General features: G+C 36.4%; 1 protein-coding gene across 1 annotated transcript in view; it reads left to right on the forward strand.

Annotated features, from left to right (window-relative positions):
- MMRN1 (multimerin 1) overlaps positions 1–23732 on the forward strand; it is a 43872-nt gene that overhangs the window by 7816 nt on the left and 12324 nt on the right. The window contains exons 2-6 of the mRNA XM_014452086.2: positions 1847–1966; positions 4589–4695; positions 14364–14468; positions 15695–15868; positions 21553–23541. Coding sequence (XP_014307572.1) covers positions 1847–1966; positions 4589–4695; positions 14364–14468; positions 15695–15868; positions 21553–23541 — 2495 coding nt within the window. The remainder of the gene's footprint in view (positions 1–1846; positions 1967–4588; positions 4696–14363; positions 14469–15694; positions 15869–21552; positions 23542–23732) is intronic.

Raw genomic sequence — 23732 nt, forward strand, 5'->3', positions numbered from 1 at the left:
TACCCACAATCTCTGGCACCACCCCTGCCAAGACCTAAGGCCTCTGGTGGAGGCATTAGTCCTGGGCAGGAGACCCCCAGCTCCCCGCGATCTCCCGCTCTGCCCCTGCCTAGACCTAATGCCTCTGGCCAAGGCATTAGGCCTGGGCAGGGGACCCCCAGCTTCCCGCGGTTGCAGGCTCCGCCCCTGCCCAGGCCTAACGCCTCTGGCCAAGGCATTAGGCCTGGGCAGGGTACCCCCAGCTCCCCGCAATCTCCCGCTCTGCCCCTGCCTAGACCTAATGCCTCTGACCGAGGCCTTAGGCCTGGGCAGGGGACCTCCAGCTGCCCAGAATCGCTGATAGGACCCCCGGCTCCCCGCAGTTGCTGGTTCCGCCCCTGCCCAGGCCTAACGCCTCTGGCCAAGGCGTTAGTCTGTGTAGGGGACCCCCAGCTCCCCACGATTGCAGGCTCCACCCCTGCCCAGGCCTAACATCTTTGGCCAAGGCTTTAGGCCTGGGCAAGGGATCCCTAGCTCCCCAGACTGCCGGCTCCGTCCCTGCCCAGCTCCTATTGCTGGCTCCACCCCTGCTTCCCGCTATCACTGGCCAGGGTGGCAAAGGCGCCTGGTTCTCTGATCACCCCTGGGGGCCGCCTTTGCCCTGCCTCCGGCTCTTAGCTCCCCCCTGGGTTTCCGATCACCGTCAGTGGCAGCGGGCTTCTTCTGTCCTTTCCCTTTTGCCTCCCAGCATTGTGCCTACATATGCAAATTAGCCGCCATCTTTGTTGGCGGTTAACCGCCATCTTGGCTGGCAGTTAATTTACATATCGCTGTGATTAGCCAATGGGAAGGGTAGTGGTTGTACTCTAATTACCATGTTTCTCTTTTATTAGATAGGATACCTTGTCCAGCTTTATAGTTTTTACCAAGGGAAGGTAAATCTGGTGCTTTTGTTGTGGCCATAACCAGAAATATCTGGAATTTATGTTTTTAGTTTATTTCATAAGAAATTATATAATAAGCGTATTTACTTGTATCAAACTAAGATTTGATTAAAAATGCATTGATTCATAGAGTAAATTGATGAGAATTGATATCTTTACATTTGCTCTTCCCGTCAATGAACATAAGGTACTGGACTTTTTTTCAGGCTTTTCCATAAAGCTTACAATATTCATATATTAAATCTCACATTTTTTTGTTGGATGTAACAAGGTAATATTATTTTTGCTAATGCATACAGTATTTTTAAAAATTTGTTGTTGGTACATTGAACTGTAACTGATCTTAAAGATGTGGCTAAACTTTTCATTAATTATAAAAATGTTTATGTTGATCTTACCCACATTGTTGAACTCTCTTATTAATTGTAATCATTTGCATCTAGACTATTTCATTTTTTCTTTATTCATAGTCATATCATCTGCAGCTCAAAAGAGTTATTTTTTTCCTCTTTTTGATCCTTACACCATTTATTTCTTTACTTCTGTCTTACTGCACATTATGATATAGAGGTAATGAACTTAGATCTGGATCTCAATCTTGGTCCTAATATTGGTTCTTGCCATAAGAGCAATCTTGGATTTTGACTTAGCTTACAGCCAAACAACGCAGGTTTTGGTTTTACTTCTGATTTATGTTTAATTTACTTTGATCTTACAGTGTTTCTTTACTTCCCACGAGTATAGCAATGCAGTTACAAATGTAGTTTCTATCCTCTCTAGATATTTTAAAGCTAGACATCAATATTTCAAGGTATCTGATTTTCTGTACTAGCACAGAAATAGATATAATTCTATGATAATAATTTTGATAAAAGGAATTCTTTGACAGTGATTTTTCCTAACAGAAATGATCTCTTCCTTAGGAATTGGTGTGCTTATGTGCACACCAGATTGTCTCCCACAGTGGTACTGGACAACCAAGTCACTCACGTTCCGAGTGGGAGAAGGCCTTGTGGCTGGAACAGTGGGCTCTGTCCCCAGAGGTATGTCATGGTTCTTGAAAACAGTAATTTCTGGCATCAAAATTGTGTATGGCCTGGAATATATATGGAGAAAGTTAATCATCTCAAATACATATATAGAGTAGGTTCATCACATTAAACTATATGTATGATCATGGATAAGTAAAATGCAGATACTACTAATACTTGCCTAAATGGGTGTTTTTATAATATGTGAGATAATGCAGGGCTATCCTTATACTAGTATCTTTAATAAATGTTCACTCTCATGCTTGTTTCTTTTTTTACTACTGCTATTACGTTTATTCGGTAACCTTATCAACAATCCTAGCCTTCATTTCCTTATGAAATTCACACACAGCTTTAGAGGTTTATTGATAATTTCCCTTTCATTATAGGTTAGAGAGAAGTCCACAGTGTGGCAGGCCCCCAATTGCAGTTATGCACAGTAAAGCAGCTCCGTGGGGCCTTTCTTTTTGTGTCTATTTTAATGACACATGTTATTTAGTTTTCATTTTTTTAAAAAAAAACCCATGTAATTGTTCTAATACGTGGGGCTGAGTAACTGATAAATTCTCTGAATTCATACAGTCACAGTAGCTTAGCTGGGGGTATTTCAGAAGAATGTGCAATAAAAGCTAAAATTGTTATTCAGGTCATGATGGCTAATGTTATGCAAATTGTCATACGAATAACTCAGGCAATGAATCTGACACATCGGCAATCTGGAACAGTGTGCAGTAAGAATACATAAAATCAAGGTGTTGCTTAGTCCCTGAGGAATAGCTACAGTTCATGGTCCAGAGAGCTAAGCACATCTTAGGGATTTGGGAGAGCTGAGCTCCAGTTCTGCTTTCAGCATCTACTCCCTTTGTGACACTTTCCTTGTCGACATGAGATACAAAGAATGCCTGGTTAATTCTTTAGTAATGAAAATATTACCACAGAAACATGTATCATACTGCCCTTCTGAGTTCAAGGTGAGCTTTTTAAATAAACCAGGAATATGTATCTTTATTTTCCTCTCTTACTTTTCTCTACCTTTGAATGGATCTCTCCATTTATTCACTATTTCAGTATCAGTGCAATGTTTGTCACCTTCTTGTTCATCACATCTGAGCAGCATACAGCAGAAATCCAGTTTGCCAAAGCAGGGAACATTGGCTCTGACAATAATGCAGCTAACTGCTTGAGTTCATCCTTATAAACTCGAAGGAGTCCTTTTCCCACCTGCCTTACTTCCTATTTAGCTTTAGCTTCTGGACTGGAGATGATATTTCACTGGACAAAGTTATTTACTGAAAATAATTTACTGAAATAAGCAGAAATAAATGATTAGCCTGCATTTAGAGATAAAATGAGTCTTAGAGGTCATCTGAAAATTGAGGAATAACCTCATACATTTTGAATTACCCATTGTTGCAGCAGAAACTAAAACCCAAGTCTCCCAAAGCAAAGCCCAGTCCATTATAGTGTATTTCCTCCACATAATAAATAAAGGGTTTATTTATGAAAGTGACTACAGTATTTCCAAGTAGTTGTATATGACAAACACTAGATCATACCAGGGAGGCTAACCCGCACAGCATGGGTGAAAACCCCAGCTTGATTACTTTTAGATATGGGACTTCGAGCAAATTATTTCATCTCTCTGTTCCACAGCTTCTTCATTAGCAAATTGGGATAATAATACTTTCCTTATAGAACTTATGTGAGAATTAAACAAAATGATATAGGTCCATTTCATAGATCCATTTGATAAATATTAACTAAATACTGAAGTCATGGGGATAAAAACAATATGGCCAAATTGTATTTATGACTTGCATTTACATACCTTGAGCCTACAATTGTGTATTATTCACTATTTATATTGATTCTCGAAATGTTATAGTTTCTAGAATTCCCATTCATGCTTCCTTCTCAGAAATATTTTATCATGTTAGACCTTTTCCTCTCTCCCCAACCCCTCTCAGAGAAATACTACATGAACAAAATAATATATGGTGTGATTTTAAAATGTGAGAAATGAGAAAGTTCAGGCTAAAACCACAGTGGCTATCATAATTTCAATTAGATTACTAATATCCAATTTGCTGTAAGTTGTTTGTTATTGATCAGGAGTAAAAAGGATCCCTTTAACTATAACAATATAAGAAATAATGAGAATTGAAATAAAACTAAATTGCCTCTATAGACTATTGAAAAATGAGAATTAAATTAACTTTTGGGGAAAAAAAGGAGACATATGTAATACTCTTTGTAATACTTTAAGCAATAAAACAACATTTTAAAAAAAGAGTGTAAGCTACAAAAAAAATAACTTTTAACATTGGTTTAGTGAAACGCATTATAAAAGGAAAAGCTATAGTATCTTTAGAAATGTAATGGTAGCCATAAATTTAAAATATCAAATAGTATGACCTTTAACACATTTTTAATGTGTTTAAAGAAATCTCAGTTTGACAATGACATTAATGATAAATATACTAATAATAGTAATGGTAATAATAACAACCGATAACGCTTACTGAATGCTTATTATATTTCAGAAATCATCCCAAACGCTTTACATTAATTACTCCAAGTGATAATTGAACGTGAGGCAAATAACCCATTTCCTGCAATTGCTCTCCTCTCTAGATCTCAGAGGATATCAAATCCTGTCTACAGGATGCAACATAAAATTGTTACCTCATTGGAATGGAAATGCTGTCCTGGATTCAGTGGAGCAAAATGTCAGCTAAAAGGTATCATCTAATACTAATTTTGTAATAACAATTAGAAGCATAAACTTCTGAAGAATAAGCAACTGATCCTAGTGAAGAAAAGAGTTGCATTTTCCCTTTTGAATCAGTTAATTAACATGTAACCAAACTATTAGGACTTACCTTTTCAGTGCCCCCTAACTTGGTAGCTATTATAGTACCCTCAAATCTCATAATCTGTCTTTTAAATTCTCCCCTTATTTTTATGTTGGTTTTACATAATGGGTGAATGGAGATCTCATTAAATAGCTTTCTTTTTTCCTTAGCCATGTGCTGTAGAAACATGCCTTATTAAAATACTAGAAATCCCAATTTTTTAAAAATTATCATTAGACATGACCCTATGTAAAATAAAAAAAAACTACACTCTATTTTTTCCAGTTCAATTATTTTAAATAATATTGTCTTTATAAATGAAACTCAGTTTTAAAGAATATATACAAATATGGCATGAATTATTCTGCTTTTTTTAAAAAATCCTAATGGAGCCATTTTTTTTCAACTGAGATTATAAGGGTTTTCTGGTAGCAAGATCTGATCAAACACATGGTAGCCTGCTGTGGCCTAACATCCATGCGACTATTATTTTGCTTATGGCTTTAAACAGGTTTCCTTTGAAAAAGAAGATATGGTATCAGCATACATATTTTAAATGAATGAATATTACAAGAAAGGCCATTAGCTGTGGTGGGGAATTCAATCAGCTGTGTAGGAGACTGTGATTAAAAATTAATGTAAGTGTGGAGAAACCATTATGATTCATATTTAAAAAAAGAAAATTGTTATATTAGTACAGAAGCTATAGGAAGCCTGCAATTTAGTTAGAGATATTACTTACATATGGTTCTTCTAGCCCAATTCAATGAGAATCTAAAGAGAAATTTCATTGTAATGCTATTTGTTCTGGGTCTGACTTTCAGAGATGTTAAAAAATTTAATACATTTTCAGAGTATAACATGTATATGTATTTCATTTATAATCAGGTAAAGTAAACTTTTAAACAAAATATCTGCACCCAAATATTTGGAAACAAGATAATTTAGGATATTCTTTAAAAATCCAAGCATGAAGCGTGATACTGCTTTCAAAGGACTTTGGACTTCTACGAGTGCATAGATGTGCTCACAGTGGTAAAACGTATTTGTTTATAGTCTGTATTTGGCAGATGGCTGAAAGTTCTGGGCAGTATTTAGAATTATATTTCTAAAGTCTAAGATTATTTTTGTGTTTCTCTGATATAAAGAAGGATTTGTTAGGAATATTAATTGCATCATTATTTCTTAAAGATTCAAGTGTTGTTCACAGTATACCTTCCTGGAAATTTAGAATGTCATTACACATCCCATGGTATAGAGGGGCTGGATACAGCTATATGGCAGGAAGCAAAGTCTGTTCCCCAAAGCTGATAAGGACTGCGGTTGCTCCAGGCTTTGTTTTTTTTTATGCCGACTACAGTTGACCTTTGAACAATGCAGGAGTTAGGGGTGCTAACACCTCACGCAGTAAAAAATCCACATATAACTTTTGAGTTCCGTGGGGGATTGGTCACGGGACTCACACAGAGATACCCAAATCCACAGATGCTCAACTCCCTTTTATAAAATGAAACATTGCAGTGTATACTGTGGGCCCTCAGCATCTGTGGATTCCAAACCGCTGATGACTGGGCTCCGCCCTTCGGGACATGGCTCAGCCCTTCGTAACTAGGCTGAAAAACCCCCCACAAAAAACTGCTTTCCATCTGGGTTGGTGGAATCTGCAGATGCAAAACCCTGGGATACGGAGGGCCAGCTGTATATTTATTGGAAAAAATCCACTTATGAGTGGGCCCACACAGTTCAAGCCCATGTTTTTGCAAGGGTTAACTCAAATAGATTAATAATACACCCAAGAGGGGAAAACACACACACACACACATAGAATTTCGTCATTATAAATGTACACACGAGAAACAAGACTAGCTGACAATTTTGAATATCGACTATGTACTGTTATTCCCCTTTTCTCAAAGTATTATATGAAACTAGAAGCCCAGGGCACGCAATTCATGCACGGGTAGGGTCCCTAGTGGCCGCCGGCTGGGGCCTCCCTTCCTGTGGTTGGCTGGCCTGCCCTGCCCCCTGATGGGGGAGGGATGGACAATTGGGGGCAGGGCTGGCTGGGGGGAGGGGCTCCGGGTCATTGGAAGGCCAGCCTCCCCCCCCCCCCCACCACCACCCGTCAAACTCCTGGTTAAACTCTCCATCAAGGGGACAATTTGCATATTAGGCTTTTATTATATAGGATATTTAAATTAAATTCAAATAGTTTAGTTTTAAATGTTTAATGACACCTTGTGTTCTAAGTAGAAGCAGCCAGTGGATTACTTTAACACTAGGTTTATAAATTGTTACCTTGAATCCCCATTAACCAAAATGTCCCAGAACCATTTTGACTGTGACCTTCTGTCACAATACTATAATTAGAATTAGTTACAGTTCAGGTACCTGCTGCTGATAAGCTGCTGTGGAGAGGTCTTCTTTCTATTGAAATCGAGAACAGGAATAATTTTCTGATGGCTGATATGCCCATTGTGTGAGATTGTCATACAATTAATTCTAATACCACTGCAATTCTAAAAGAACCTACGGTTGCTCCCTACAATATTCTGACCATCGTACTCTTCAGTTGTATTGCAGTACAAGCTATTGAATTTTTTATTAGTGCAATTGATGCACTGGTAGTATCAAGAACTACTGTGTCTCTTTGTCACTTCAACCATTCTTTATTATCTCATCTATCCTGGGGTGTGTTTTTGCCCTCCCCCTTCTGATTCCTACCCAATTACATGTCAAGTTCCTCCACCCCTTTTTATCACACTTTATATATGTGCCAACAGCCTTGTATTCTTATATGGGAGAAACAATTGTCAGGTTTCCTTTGACAACACTCTCTATGCTGTCTCATATGACAAGCCGCCACAAATATGGCAAGAATAACCAGTGTGACTGATTCATTCTTTAAACCTCTTCAGAGCCCTGAAGTGTTTGGAATACCTTGGTTGTGGTAACTACCATAATTACTTCAGTGCTAGTTCTTCACATCAGGAGATTATTTTAGAAATAATATTCATAGAAAATGTGTGAAATACTGCATACGTTTCACAAATCCCTGCCTCCCCAACAAGTTTCCTCCTCCAAAGAAAAATAAATTTTATAAAACAAAAATAAAAACTTTATTTAAGTTTATATCCTAGGACAGGGTTGGGCAACCCCTGGCATGCGTGCCAAACATGGCACGCCAGTAACTTTTGCTGGCACACGAAACCCTCTCTTATAATCTTCCATTTACAATTTTTTTCTTAATATCGACTTTTTTATTTTTCAGATAAATTCAGTGTAGGTGCATCTTAGATAAATAAATAATTTTACATAATAAGTTATCTTAAAGACCATAGACATGGATTGACAAGAGAGGGGAAGAGCAATTTCTATGCCTCTGCCTTAACTCTCCCTGCCTTTCTAGATCCGACCAGTGTTGTGGTTTCATCCACATACGCTTGTGAATCTTTGTTCTCAGTGATGAATTTTGTTAAGTCTCATAATAGGAGTAGCCTGACGGATGAAAGTAGTAGCTCGTGCATATCTCTGAAGGTCACGAAATAGAAACCTGATGCAAAATCTCTGTCATCCGTGATGCAGCAGCAAAAGTCCCACTGATAATATCAAACAGTCATAAAGTTTTCTGTCGGACTATCAGTGTACGTGTATACATTAAAAAATAAATGTATTTTTCATCATCATATACTGTGTTTTTGTCGCTCGAATGAATTTTATTTTTTCTTCAAGGTTCTTCACATACGTACACCTTAAGAGATATCAAGTAGGCGTAACATGTTCTCAAAAAATTAGGGTTGGCACTTAGAAGAATTTTGAGTCAGAGATTTTGCTGGTTTTGGCACGCACTCACAAAAAGGTTGCCCACCCCTGTCCTTGGAGGAAGATCTTTTAAATGATATAAAAGAGATTAATAGGTCAGGGATAAATTAGAGCTGCTAGCAACTATACTCTTTTATGTCTCCTCCTCCACTTGGTACCCCTCTGTCTTTTTCTTTTTTCCTTTGTCTCTATAGAACCACCCCATCTGTTAGGAAGGAATGTCGGGATTCAAAATAAGGGAGCAACTCTTACTGTGTCTTATCCTGCAACATGCTGTTTATAATATTACTGAACCTCCACACATGCTCTTTTTGAAGTAACTCAGATGTCAAAATTCTGGTAACAAGCTCTAGATTATTAAAAATATTAATCATACTTTCAAGAGAAAACCAATTTTTTTAAAAAAAAGTCTAAGCGAATAGAATTTTGTTGAAAGAAGGAGCATCAAATCCAATGGCAATGCAATAGTTTTAATATATTTTACATTTGTTATACCTTTTTGAGGGTCAAATGGTTTGTCAGAAAGGGGCCTAATTTTATATGATACCTGAGATGTGTTTTTGAAATGTCATTAACAACATACTTTTTAAACGAATTTTATAAAATTTGCAATAATATACTTTTTTAGTAGATGTCTCTAAAATGTTCTAAAGTAGAATAAGGACAGTGTGGCTTTCTCTAATGACACAAAGAACAGAAATTTAAGTTCAAATAATGTTAGATTAGAGAGGAGAAAAGAAAAACTTCTTTGCAAATCTGTTCAAAATAATCCAGTCAGTTTTAGTCAGATCCTCTACACAGGAAAAAGGTAAAAAGGGTAAAAAGGTCTTTTATAAAATTACTAGAGGCCTGGTACACAAAATTAGTGCCTGGGTAAGGTCCCTAGGCTTGGCTGGCGATCAGGGCTGATCAGATTCCCTGCCTCCAAGTATCCCTGCCTCCTCTTTCCCTCACTCCCTCAGTGCTCCACCACAGCTGCTGCTGGTCGCCTGCTGTGTTCTGCACTGCCCCCTGGTGGTCAGTGCATGTCATAGTGAGTGATTGAACTCCAGGTCTCCCGGTTGAACTCCTGAGGGGACACTTTGCATATTAGCCTTTTTAAAAAATGATACTTATACTAGAGGCCCTGTGCAAGAATTCGTGCATGGGTGGGGTCCCTCAGCCTGGCCAGCTATCGGGCTGATTAGGGCCATCTCGTCCAGTCCCGATGAGGCCGATCAGGCTGATCGGGGCCGGCCAGCTGGAGAGAGGGACCACAAGAGGTTGGCTGGCCATGGGAAGTTGGCTGTGGGAGCACACTGACCACCAGGGGGCAGCTCTGCATTGAGCATCTTCTGCGTGTCATAGCTACTAGCCGGTTGTCTGGTCATCTGGTCTTAACGGTCACTTAGGCTTTTATATATATAGATACAATCTATCACAGATATTCTAAAATATGTCATGCAGTTATTGGAATAAACTGATCCCTACCATATGTTATGAATATATGAAAATGTTTTATTTCACAAATGCTGTGAAATAATTCAATAAATTATGTAAGAGCTATTGTAATTAACATTTTTAAATGGGGCTTTTCCAATAAGATTATTTTAAAATATTGCTTCGATTAATATGAAATGAGTTATAATATTTAAAACAGAAAAAAACCTTCTATTGCTTATATTTTTGCATATCTAATTCTTCCAGGTAGTGACTAATACTTTCCTCTTTGAGAAAGAAGATTGCCTCCTACAAACATATTGCGCAATAAAATTATGATGCATTTTGTCAAAAAAGTCTTTGTTTCTCCAAATTGCCTTATTCAATCTAACTACTAAATCTCAGTAAATCTTTATGTATGCACTGAACTCCACCGTGCAAGCATTCACTTCATGTTGCAGGATCAGCTGGACACTGGTCTTGTCAAGCCACACAGGCAGGTTCCTAAGGAAGAGAGAGCAAGCTTTCTCATTACTGAGTTGGCATAATGATTTCCTCCATATGTCTCAAAGGCCTGGGGAAAAAACATCCACCAATAACACTTGTGTAATTTAAAAAAGAAAGAAAAGAAAATTTATCTAATAAGAAAGCTGTTGCTCTTGACACTTGCTGACCTTGCTTGCTTCTCTGAGTCCTTAATCTACCAAGGTCAGAGTTTACAGTGCAAGGAAAAAAAAAAGAGTAATTGTATTGGGAGAAGAGGATAAAAAGGAAACCTTTTAAAAATATATTGAATTTTTAAAAAATCTGAAGTGCATAAATAAAAGCTTTTTTTTTTTGGTCTCAGTGTCTATCTCTTAGAAAGGATCAAGAAAAGACAGAAATCGATGTCCTATAGGACAAAGCAAAAGTCTGTGCTTAAGTGCAAGATAAGATAGATTGCCTGGAAAACCTAGGATCTGCGGCAGTCCTTGTGGTAGAGAATACATATGGGAAGACAGAAAGATTGCTAAGTGAAAAAAATAAAGCGCATCGATCGAATGGGAACTTTATCACAGGAGAGTAACTGACTCCACTGCCAGAGATTCTATCAGCACTTCTCCACCAGCTGAATCCCATGAATAAATTGGGATGAATGCAAGTTGAACTCCAGTCAACAAACAGAGCTAGAAAAAGATAACGTAAACAATTGAATTTGTTAAACAGGCATTTAAAGTTTTTAACAGCATTGGCAGGGACCCCATCCAACGAGTTTCAGAGAAAAGAGGTTCCTATGACAATTGTATCGAAAGATCTTTGTGTGGTGCTTACTAATTTATTTATTTGTTTATTTTTTACCTTAGGAATATAATTTTCTCAGCTATTTCCTCCTATCGCAATAAATTTAAAAACTATAGCTAAGAGTAAATGGAAAGTTTAGTGCACACACACAATCACACTAGTTTTTTGTCATGCAATATTTAAGTATTTTTCCAATTACACTTTCTTTTAAATCTGTCTTTTTAAAATTTCACAAAATTATGGAGAAAAATTTTCTCATTTCATATATATTATGTTTCCACATAATGAGGAGTGAATCACCAAAGATCAGTGTTCAAGAAAACTAAAGACTTTCACTTGATACTTCTATGTATTATTCTTTATCCCTTTCAATTTCTTTCTAAAGAAAATTACTTGTCATTGATTTATTTTTTCTAATCTGCTTTTACTAAACTTTTATTTTTAATCTGCTGATTCACTCCAGTATGTCACATTCTATTCTCTTGTTTGCAATGCAATAGCATTTTTCCAGATCACATGAAGTAAATTTATTTGAAATTCTTTTGATCCTAAGGTCAATGGAAATTAGATTTTACCTCTTCATTTATCTCCTTTCTATTCTTGACACTTGACCTTATACCCAGGTTTGTTTTCACTTCTTGCATATTCAGGATCTTGCCTGGACTGCGTGGCATAGAGAGAACTATGAGGATAAAGTGCCCTCACTCAAATATGACCCTAGGAGACTTAAAATGCCCACATGATCTTGTGAATGTGTGTGTGTGTGTGTGTGTGTGTGTGTGTGTGTGTGATTCCCTGCTTTGCCAGTCCTTCTCAAATGCAGAAGGAAACTACATGATATGCAGTGTTGCAATCTCCACAATCAGAGGACAACATGCAATACAAAGAGTGAGATAGAGATCTGATTTCATTAGAATATAATGCAACATAAAACAATGCCTTACTATTTGTAATAAAGCTTTAGCAAAGTTTTGAGCCTCTAGAAATAAACCCTATGTAAAATTCCTGTGATTTTGTTGAGGTCACTCCACTTCGGTAAGGGTCATTAATACCTAAACCAATCTGCCTCTTGATTATGAGGATAGGGTGGGAGGGGTCAGGGGCCATATTCAAACATTTAACAACCAATTCAGTTGTTATTTTGTATATTAAAAGATGTTCCAGCCCTAACCAGTTTGGCTCAATGGATAAAGTGTTGGCCTTCGGACTGAAAGGTCCCAGGTTCGATTCCGGTCAAGGGCATGTACCTTGGTTGCAGGCACATCCCCAGTAGGAGGTGTGTAGGAGGCAGCTGATAGATGTTTCTCTCTCATCGATGTTTCTAACTCTCTATCCCTCTCCCTTCCTCTCTGTAAAAAAAATCAATAAAATATATTTTTAAAAAAGATGTTCCAGACTAACAAAGATTAATAATTTATTATAAATTCTTGAATAATATTTATGGAAAAATATTATGTACTAACAAGTAAACTAAAGTAAGCATCAAACAACTTGCTGATTCTGCTAAAACACTGAATGTTTCATAAAGACTCTAGTGCACAACATGGACCAGAAACTGTTAGCTCTGGAAATATTTCTCAGATGTTGTTACAATAGGAATTCCATTCATCATGTATTCTACAAGACATGCTTGAGAGAAAGAGAGAGAGAGAAAGAGAGAGAGATCTATGTGAGAGAGAAGCATCAATCAGTTGCCTTCTGTACATGCCCCGACTGGGGATAGAACCCACAACCCAAGTATGTGCCCTGACCAGGAATTGAACCAGCAACCTTTCAATGCACAGGATGACACTCAACCAACTGAGCCACTCCGGCTGGGTGAAAATTAATACTTTCCACCACATACCGCAGCCCCCAAATAAGACCACTTTTTCCCAAGCTGTAGATTGTCTTCTTCAACCAAATATATCAATGATTATATAGGACTTTCTATAACACAGCAGGGTGAGGGGGTGGACAATATAAAAACATAAACCTTGGGCATGAATGGAAATTTATTAATTTAGCTCAATGCTCTGAAGAAAAACAATGCAAAATTCAGTCTAACATAAGAGACTAACTAAAATTAACGCCAAGTATACTTTCTATGGAGTGAAGATGCTTTAGTATTATTCTCAGCCACGTAGGCCTAGAGAGCATAATTACCATGTGCTGTTTCATGGTAAAGAGGTGAAGTTTCATTGGTACATAATTTCACATGGGAAGAAGTACAGACACCAAACACTTATTTTCTCGTGTCTGATATGCAGATTTCAATGAATAAAATAGTTCATTAGAAGTCTGAAAATTACAGACAGGCATTACTTAATATAGTCAATATTTTAGTGTCTTCCTTTAAATTGTTTTCCCCAATGAAAAATTTATATTGTCATTGAAAGTATTATTTGATTTATGGGAAATATAAGTGATTTTTTAACAGAGAGATTTATGTCATAAGACTTTCAATTTTCTGAAATTTTACTGGTTTTGCAGGTTGGCCCCCTTGAGACGAGTTCTGTAATAGTTTACTTTTACTTGCAGTTTTACGTTTTGAGCCTATGGGTTTCTTAAAAATCTGGGGAAAACCCAGGTAAGTGGCCTACTACTTAAACAGATATTCTTTCAGTAAGGAACCGTAGCTCTCCCTTATTTCCAAGTAGACACCAGTTGGAAATCGCATTGTTAAACATGTAATCTGTGGCAGAAAATTATAAAACTGCTGTGGCTTTTAGCACAGCTGATTTTAAAGTCTCCTCAATTATGCAGGCAGTTTAAGCCTGCCGGTTCACAGCTTCTCCGGACTACCAACCATGTTCATCTAAAAAGAGATCGCAATATTTTTTCAGAGCACAATGAGGGCCCGCACTTCCAAAATCAGCGGGGTCACACGCTGCCCTATGGATGGGGGCGGAGCAGCTTACTCTGCAATCCTCCAGGCATGCTTCAGTACGCAGGAAAACGAACGTCAGCCACATTATTGCTCAGGACTGGAGAAAGAAAATGAGGCAGCCCCCATGTTTAACTCTCTCTCCTCTCTTTTTGCTTCTGTCTAGCCCAGGAACAGCAGCAGTTGATACACAGCAACCAGGCTGAGAGTCACGCAGCTATTGGCGGAGAAACAGCCGAGCAGCAGCGGCAACAGCAGCAGCAAGATCCAGGTCACAGATTGTAATAGCTACCATCCCCAGCCCAATTATTGTCAACGCTATTTAGGACAACTTCCAAACGGGACATCACCTGCCTGTCAAATGCCTGTTGTTGACACATTAACACACCTCTGAACCCTTTTCTATTGGTGCTGCATGTGGGCCAATCTTTGGCTGAGGTGCGGGTTCCCTGCCTGAATTACTCTGTGTGCAAACACAGGAGGAGGATAAAAATGCCGCCACATGTTTCCAAAATAAAATCAAACTTTTGTCCTCCAGAGAGTGCAACCATGGAAGAATCTTGACATGGGAGGAATGGCTTGATTCCTTTGGAGGGAGCTAAGAAGGCTTCCTTCCATTGGTGATAGAGATCAAGAAGGGGTGTTGATCACTGACTAGGGAAAAGTATTGTGACTAAGAGCTAACAAGAATCTCTTGTTAATCCAAAGTGGTCCTATTACATATTTTCTCATCTTCTTAATCATAATCACTTTACCATTTCTTTTAGGCTCAACTTTATCTGTTAGGTTGATTACTGATAAAAACATCTCTTCACTGTATTTGGTGTAGTTATACAAAATCGGGCAGTCAAATTAAGGTGATCTCTTTAAGAATGCAGGTGAATATATCTTAGAAATTGTACTCTAAATTTTTAAGGCATTGAAATTCAGTATCTTCATAAAATATCATAAAATCCTCCTTGTATTATTGAAGTGCCTTTGAAAGGCATGAACAGTAGCACTGCTAATAAAGTGATTTAAGCTGAAATCTATCTCTCATTAAAAAATACCTCAGTAGAGAATACTTCTCAGAATATAAATGCATTTACATACTTATATGTATACAGCTACATGTACTTAATGCTGGAGTTGGATTTGAAAGTAGAAGATGAGGCATTAGCTCTGTAACCTTAAGCAAGTTATTTTGTTTTTCTGACCCTGAATTTCTTCATCTATTGAGACTTTAGCAAAAACTCTTTGTTGTTAAAAAAAAGATTAAAAATTCTGGGCATAGTTAAAAGATTTTAGAAATCTAAGCTGATATAATACTTTGACAAATTTCTACCCCTAAATAGTGTAAAATTCAGTTTGCCATTTGCTAAATGCATGTAGCCTATACCTTTAAATATACAGTGCAAACATGATTTGTTTGAATTATCCTTACACCTATCATAAAATTTAAAAGGTTTTAAATATGTATTTTTCAATGTTTCCAATGTTCTCTTCTTCTCCATACAGCAGTGACACAAAAAATGAGTGATCAGCTGAACCAGCAGGCAGTAAAACTGACCCTTCTGCAGAAGAGGATTGACAACATTTCTCTGGCTGTGACTGATGTAAGGAGCACGTTCTCCTCCCTAGAAGAGAAAATCAATGAAGATAAAGGGAGGGAATTTCAATCTTTTCTAAAAGGTAAAAGTAAAACAAAATAAATTATTCATTCAGTTAAGACAAAAGGCAAAAAACTCATTTATCTTTTCTCATATCACTTTGGTATTTTGCTTTAGATTGGGTGGCATATCAGTCTAATATATATTTTTAATAACCTCTTTTTAAATCACTTAATTTCTGAAATAATTTGGAATATCTAAATATTTTTCACCATGTAGTCAAATCTTTGACTGAATGTTTCATCTGATTTATTGACATTATGTGCTTAGTTAAAGCCTAACTTGGTATTTCTTTATAGTTAAAAGAAATTTAACTATGAGTCATATTTATTTTCATTCTGATTTTTAGCTCAGGATAAAGATGAGGTTAAGGAATGATTAACAAGGTAGCTAGATACATTGTTATCTCAATAATATTGCTGAAGGTATTGAGGATAAATCTGAAGTCCATTATTATCCCAGAAATTATCTAGCTTCTGGAATATAATAAATAAAATATATCCTAAAACATCTCAGGTCAGAGGAATAATTTTTTATAAATGTGAATCAGCTTTGTCTGAATTTTGTGCCTTTAAAACAACAGGCTGTGTTCCTTCCTGGAGGTTCTACAGGATAATCTATTTCCTGTGAATTCAAGTTGTCAGAATTCATTTTCTTGCAGTTGTAAAACTGAGGTTTTATTGTCTTGGCGGCTATAAACTGAGGCTTGTTTCCAGCTTCTAGAGTTCACTGCATTTCTTGCCTCATGTCTTTTTTTCCATCTTTGAAATCTCACAACTGTTGAATCCTCCTGACATCTCTCAGACCCACTCTTCTGCCTTTCTCTTCCTCTTTTAAGGACCCATATGATTGCATTGGGCTCACCTGGATAACACAGGCTAATCGCATCTGAAGGTTCTTAACCTTAATCACATCTGGTAAGGCCCTTTGCCATGTAAGATAACATATTCGCAGGTTCAGAGAATTCGGGTGTGGACATCTTGGATAGGGAAGGATTATTCTGCCTTCCACAGACATTTATCAATAGCAGGTAATTGCTATGGTAGTGTTAAGCACATGGTACAATGGGTCTGATTGATAGTTTCAACAGCTCCAGTAGAAGGAGACCTGGAGGAGACCTGGGAAGGCTTCTATGAATTAATAAAATGATGGTCAGGAGGAGTTAATTAGCCAAAGGGTTTTCAGGTAGGGCATGGATATTCTAGGAAAGTATTTTGGTTACTAGGAACATCCCAATTCACTGGGTTTATTGTTTGTTCCTAAGTTTCAGGATTATTGATTCCTTTCATTTTGTTCATATAAAAAATATGAACAATATCACTTGCACATTATTGTTGTTGTTTTTCTAATTTTCACCTGTGGTTTACAGGTAAAAGATATTTTTTAAAAAGTGGAAGTTTCTATTTCCATATCATCTACCAGTAAAGGAGCAACCATGATTGTTTTAATCATGTAAATAATTGGTGCTAGTAAGTCACTGAAAGAAAGACGCTGTTCTACATTTCTGGCATGTCTCCTATGACAAAAACTTATTGATGACAAGCATGAGAGAGGAATACATTTTTCCCGAAGTAATAGCAGGAACAAGAAGTAAATAAAAACAGTATATAATTGACTATAACCACCATAATGAAATTTGTTTAGCAAAATTTGGTTATCATAACATGAGAGAATTAAGCCTGTCACCTGCTTTTTGTAAACCTACTAACAAAAATTCTGGCAGTGACACAGGAAACATACACTCATAACAACAAAAATAACAACAACACAATTCCCTCCTCATTGGGAGGCATTAATTGTGAACTGAGCACAATCATTATGAGAATCAAAGGGTTTATAGTTAACGAATGTTGCTACAAGCAACAAAAACTAAACTCACTCTCTCAGGTACTGTGCTTGCCTAGCAAAACCACAATCTCTTCTCTTGTTTACTCCAGTTCTTAGGTGAGAAACACTGCTTACCTGCTAACAGCCATAGAAAATGTTCAAAATCAAATGCCCCAACTCCTTAAGAGGTATTTGAACGTTATGAATAGGGCATACTAGTACATTCACAACCACGGAAGGGACATGTCAAGGTGTCTAATATCAACTCTATCTGTCAAGTCACCAAATACAATATCATCTTTTTTAGAAAGTAGAGGCACATGAATCATATGAAACAGAATCAAATAGGGTTAAAATGTTGTGCCTACTCAGATGTTAACATAAAGCACTTTTATGTAGTTTTGCAAAATCAGATTCTTGTACAGATTTTTCTTTGGTAAGAAATTATAAAAATACTAGAGGCCCGTGCACTGGAGTGGAGGGGGAGGTCCCTCAGCCCGGCCTGCTCCCTCTTGCAGTCTGGGACCCCTCGGGATGTCGGACGCTGAGGAGCAGGCCTAAGCTAGTAGTCAAACAGTCGGACATCCTTAGTGCTGCCACGGAGGCGGAAGAGGTTCCCACCACTGCCACTGTGCTCGCCAGCCATGAGCCCAGCTTCTGCGTTGAGTGTCTGTCCCCTGGTGGTCAGTGCGCATCATAGTGACCAGTCATTCTGCCATTCAGTCAATTTGCATATTAGGGTTCTATTACATAGGATTACCTGAAAATCTTCTGATCCTAAAACAAGTTTTTGAGCTAATAATCTGATTTCTTTTCTGTCACTGCTGTAATTTTACCCTTCATCCAATAAATTTTTTCAATAAATAACAGCTAAAGGACCTTCTAATTTTCATTTTCATAGTTTACTTTTTTAAAAATTACTTTGATCAAGATTCTATATCGAACTTTACCTATTTACAATGTTTTTACCTACTATTATTCTTATTCGGAGTTTCAGATGATGTTGTTTTTCATTTCCTGAAATTAAACACCTGTTGTTATTGTCCACAATTCATTAATTAATTTAAGCACACTTAAGTTTTACTTGTGCAATCTTGAAAAAACATTTCTTGAAAAAACATTTTAAAGCCAAAATTATAAGATTATAATTTTCAGGAAAGTCTGATTTCTAACCTTAAGTATTTTATTGTATTTCATCAAGTTGTTGTTATGAGAATTAAAGACAATTTTAAAAATGTTTTATTGATTTTAGAGAGAAAGGAAGGCAGAAAAAGAGAAACATTGATGTGAGAGAGAAACATTGATCGGTTGCTTCCCATACATGCCTTGACCATTGATCCAACCCAGAATGTAGGTATGTGACCTGACTGGGAATTGAACCTACCATCTTTTGATGCATGGGACAAAGCTCCAACCAACTGAGCCACCCAGCCAGGGCTAAAGACAATTTTAACACACAGGAAATAACTAAGTGATTCTATAGAAAGTTCAGTGAAAATAACTGCTATTGAGAAGCACCTTACTATATCAGAAATTTAATTTTTCAAATTTTTTTTCCTGTGTAGCATATACTAGTAGAAACAATGAAGATTTGTTTTATAAATAGGTGACTGGTTAAATGCATAAAATTTGGGGAATAAGAATACTTTAAAACTTTTCTGTTGTAATTATTTATGTTATTAAATACAAAAGCTAGGGCTATTTCAGTATAATTTATCTTAATTGTGGCTATGTAACCTTTTCTAATTAATTTAGCCTTTCCTTAGTACTTTGCTGCTATGTGTAATTGATTACTATTCCATACTTCATATGTGTTTTTTTTCTATTACATACAAATTGATTTTCACATAATTTTTTTGCCTTTTAAATTTATTTCAGTGTTCAGTAGGTTTAGAAACATACAATAATTTTTGTATATGTTTTGGAAATCTAGAACCTAAAGGTCAATATTGCTCATTGATCTTTAGGGTCTAGGATTTTCAGGAAAATATTTATCCATGTAAACAACATTTACAGCTTTGTCTTAGAACCAGATTAAATAATATCAAGATGCTCAAATAATCCATCATTCTATTTAGTATAATTGCTCTTTCATAATACTTTTTCTGTAAGTCTTTCATGCATCTTAAATAACTTTAGAAACTTGCTAACAAAATATATACATGTAGAGACTCTAGATTTTAGCCCTATAATCATCTTTTTTGTATAGGCTTCAAAGCAGCTATTACTCGTTTCTTAATATACCATTGTTCAAACCTTGTTGTTTAAAATACTTTGTACTGTGTTACCTGTATTTTACATTGTAGTCATTGCTTATATTTTGGAATGGACATACCTTTCATTTTATGTGCTTCATGTGTATTATAAATATGCCGTAAGAATATGTTTTATTTTTTCTCATTTTTTGTTTTTATAACAAGGTTTTTGTTTCATTTTGTTTTGTTTTGAATTTTTAAAATTTAAAATGTTCACTTTATATTCTAAATAGTTCTGAATAGTGTGCAGGGCCCTTTTTCTTTCCTTCCTTCCTTTTTTTTAAATGCTATTTTTAGAACTGTTTACAATTCTTGGTTTATGATCAGTCCATGCTTTCTAATACAGGATATATTATGTGCTTCACTAATGGGAAATGGCCTCTTCTCTTTTTGTTGAGAATTAGTGTCATAGTATAATAATTAAGGTATATCTTGAATCCCTATTTTCATTTGACTTAGTGAGCCACAAACCTCTCATTATTATTTTATTGTTATTATAAACTATTGTTGTTTGTTGTATCTATTATTTCATATTGTTCCTCATTTAAGAATCTCATAAAATTATTTCTCTGTAGTCAATTTATTAGTTTTTATAAGCTAAAAACACAGACTCTGAAATTTAATTACTAGAAACCTAGTAACAATCATGACCTAAGATTAGGTGTTATTTACTAAGACAGAAAGCCCCAAGTCATTTATTTTCTTTTTTTTTAATTTTGTTTTATTGCTTAAACGCAGGGGTCCTCAAACTACAGCCCGTGGGCCACATGCGGCCTGCCGAAAACATTTATCTGGCCCGCTGGGTGTTTTTGCCGCCACTGTGTGCGTAGGAATTTGTTAATAGTTATTTTTTAAACTATAGTCCGGCCCTCCAACGGTCTGAGGGACAGTGAACTGGCCCCCTGTTTAAAAAGTTTGAGGACCCCTGGCTTAAAGTATTACAAAGAGTATTACATATGTCTCCTTCCCCCCCTCCCCCACTTGACATTCCCCCGGCCTCCCCTACCCCCCAGTGTCTTATGTCCATTGGTTATGCTTATATGCATGCATACAAGTCCTTCAGTTGATCTCTTATACCCCCCTCCTACACCTCAACCCTCCCCGGCCTTCCCGCTGTAGTTTGACAGTCTGTTCCATGCTGCTCTGCCTCTGTATCTATTTTTGTTCATCAGTTTATAATGATCTTTATTATCCATAAATGAGTGAGATCATGTGGTATTTTTCTTTCATTGATTGGCTTATTTCACTTAGCATAATGCTCTCTAAGTCATTTATTTTCATACAAGATTAAAACTAGACCTAGCATCATAGCATAAAAGAGTCTGTGAACTGAAAACAGTAGTAGTTCCCTCATATCTTTTGTCCGGAGAAACTTAGATTTATGGTTCTGGTGTGTTCTACACCACAATTGATTTCTCCCTTCAAACTTACGAATTAAGAGAGTGATCACCATCTATAAAGTATAGATATTTTTAAAATTACATAAGTGTCGTCAAGAAGTATTTTTATTACTACATGTTATTAATGTTTGGCCTCACACTTTTTATCTTTTTTAGAGATATCTAAAGTTTACATAGTTAAAATCATGTATCATTTATTATTGTTTATTGCTTTTTTCCTCTAGGTCTAAAATCCAAAAGCATTAATGATCTGGTAAAGGATATAGTTAAAGAACAATTTAAATTTTTCCAAAATGACATGGAAGAGACTATAGCACAGCTCTTCAAGACTGTATCGAAACTCTCAAAGGACCTTGAAGACACCAAACACATAATTCAACAAGTTAATGAATCTGTGGTTTCAATAGAAGTCCAGCAAAAGTCTGTTTTAATGCAGGAAAATAGACCCACTTTGACTGATATCCTAGATCTGAAAAATCACATTGTGAATATGAGGCAAGAAATGACTTTTACATATGAGAAGCCTATTAAAGAACTAGAAGCAAAGCAGACTCATTTAGAAGGTGCTCTAGAGCAGGAACACTCAAGGAACATTCTGTATTATGAATCCCTCAATAAGACTCTTTCTAAAATGAAGGAAGTACACGAACATCTTCTGTCTACGGAACAAATATCACATGAGAACAATGTTCCAGCTGCAGAATCAGTTAGCAATAATGTCACTGAGTACCTGTCCACTCTACATGAGAATATAAAGAAACAAGGTTTGATGATGCTGCAAATGTTCAATGATTTGCACACGCAAGACAGCAAGATTAACAATCTCACCATCACTTTGGAAATGGAGAAAGAATTTGTCAAGGGTGAATGGGAAGACGTGTTATCCAAGTGCAGAAATGATTTTAAATTTCAAATTAAGGACACAGAAGAGAATTTACAAGTTTTAAACCAAACATTGGCTGAGGTAATCTTTCCCATGGACAATAAAATGGATAAAATGAGTGAACAGCTAAATGATTTGACTTATGATATGCAGATCCTTCAACCCTTGCTTGAGCAGGGAGCATCACTTGGAGAGACAATGACATTTCAACAACCAAAAGAAGCAAAAGCTACAAGGAAGAAAGTGGAAAATCTGATTAGTGCTGTCAATAGCCTAAATATTCTAATCAAAGAGCTTACAAAAAGACACAACTTACTTAGAAATGAAGTACAGAGTCGTAGTGATACCTTAAACAGACGTATCAATGAACATGCCTTAGAAATGGAAGATGGCCTAAATAAGACAATGACTATTATAAATAACGCCATTGATTTCATTCAAGATAACTACATGTTAAAAGAGACTGTGAGTGCAATAAAGTGCAATCCCAAGTTCCATGATAAATGTAGCCAAAATATGGAAACTATTTTGGCATTCATTCCTCAATTCCAACGTTTGAATGATTCTATTCAGATTTTGGTCAATGACAATCAGAGATATAACGTTGTTTTGCAAGTTGCCAAGGCCCTTGCAGATATTCCTAATGATGAAAAATTAAGTCAGTTCAACTTCCAAAATATTTATCAAATGGTCAATGAAACCACTTCCCAACTGATAAAATACCAGGAAAATATGAATCATTTGGAGGAAAAAATGCTCTCAGCCACAAAGATTTCCATAAATTTTGAAACTCGGTTGCAAGACATTGAGTCTAAAGTAACCAAGATGCTCATACCTTATTATGTTTCACTAAAAAAAGACAATGTGGTCACAAATGAGAGAGACCAGGCTCTTCAACTGCAGGTATTAAATTTAAGATTTAAGGCACTGGAAGCAAAATCCATTCATCTTTCAATTAACTTCTCTTCACTTAACAAAACTCTCTATGAAGCTTTAACAATGTGTCATAATGCTTCTACACGTATATCAAAACTCAATGCTGCCGTACCTCACTGGATAAATGATTCCCTACCAGATATTCAACTTCTTCAGAAAGGTCTTACAGAATTTGTAGAGTCAATAGTAGAAATAAAAACTCAAATCGCTCTATCAAATTTAACTTGGTATATAAACCAATCATTGTCTAGCAGTCTTGCAAATGTTTTCAAGTCTCAGAAGCAAGTAAAATCATTGCTGAAAAAAAACAATGCACTTAAGAAACCAGCAGTGAATGTTAGCACTGTCCTGATCGGCCGAACCCAAAGAAACACAGACAACATTCTATCTCCTGGTAAGCTATCATTGAAAAATCACTTTCAATCTCTTTTTCTATTCAAATGTTACTTAGTAGATCTGTATGGTTTAGCCACACCATAAGATATAAAAGGCAGTTACAAAAGAAGAAGAAGAAAAAAAAGGCAGTTGCTGGAACTTGGGTAAATAGTTACTGGTATGTAATTCTAAGATTATTGAAGTATTATT

This window comes from Myotis lucifugus, unplaced genomic scaffold, assembly GCF_000147115.1.
Source record: "Myotis lucifugus unplaced genomic scaffold, Myoluc2.0 scaffold_12, whole genome shotgun sequence".
Taxonomy (NCBI): Eukaryota; Metazoa; Chordata; class Mammalia; order Chiroptera; family Vespertilionidae; genus Myotis; species Myotis lucifugus.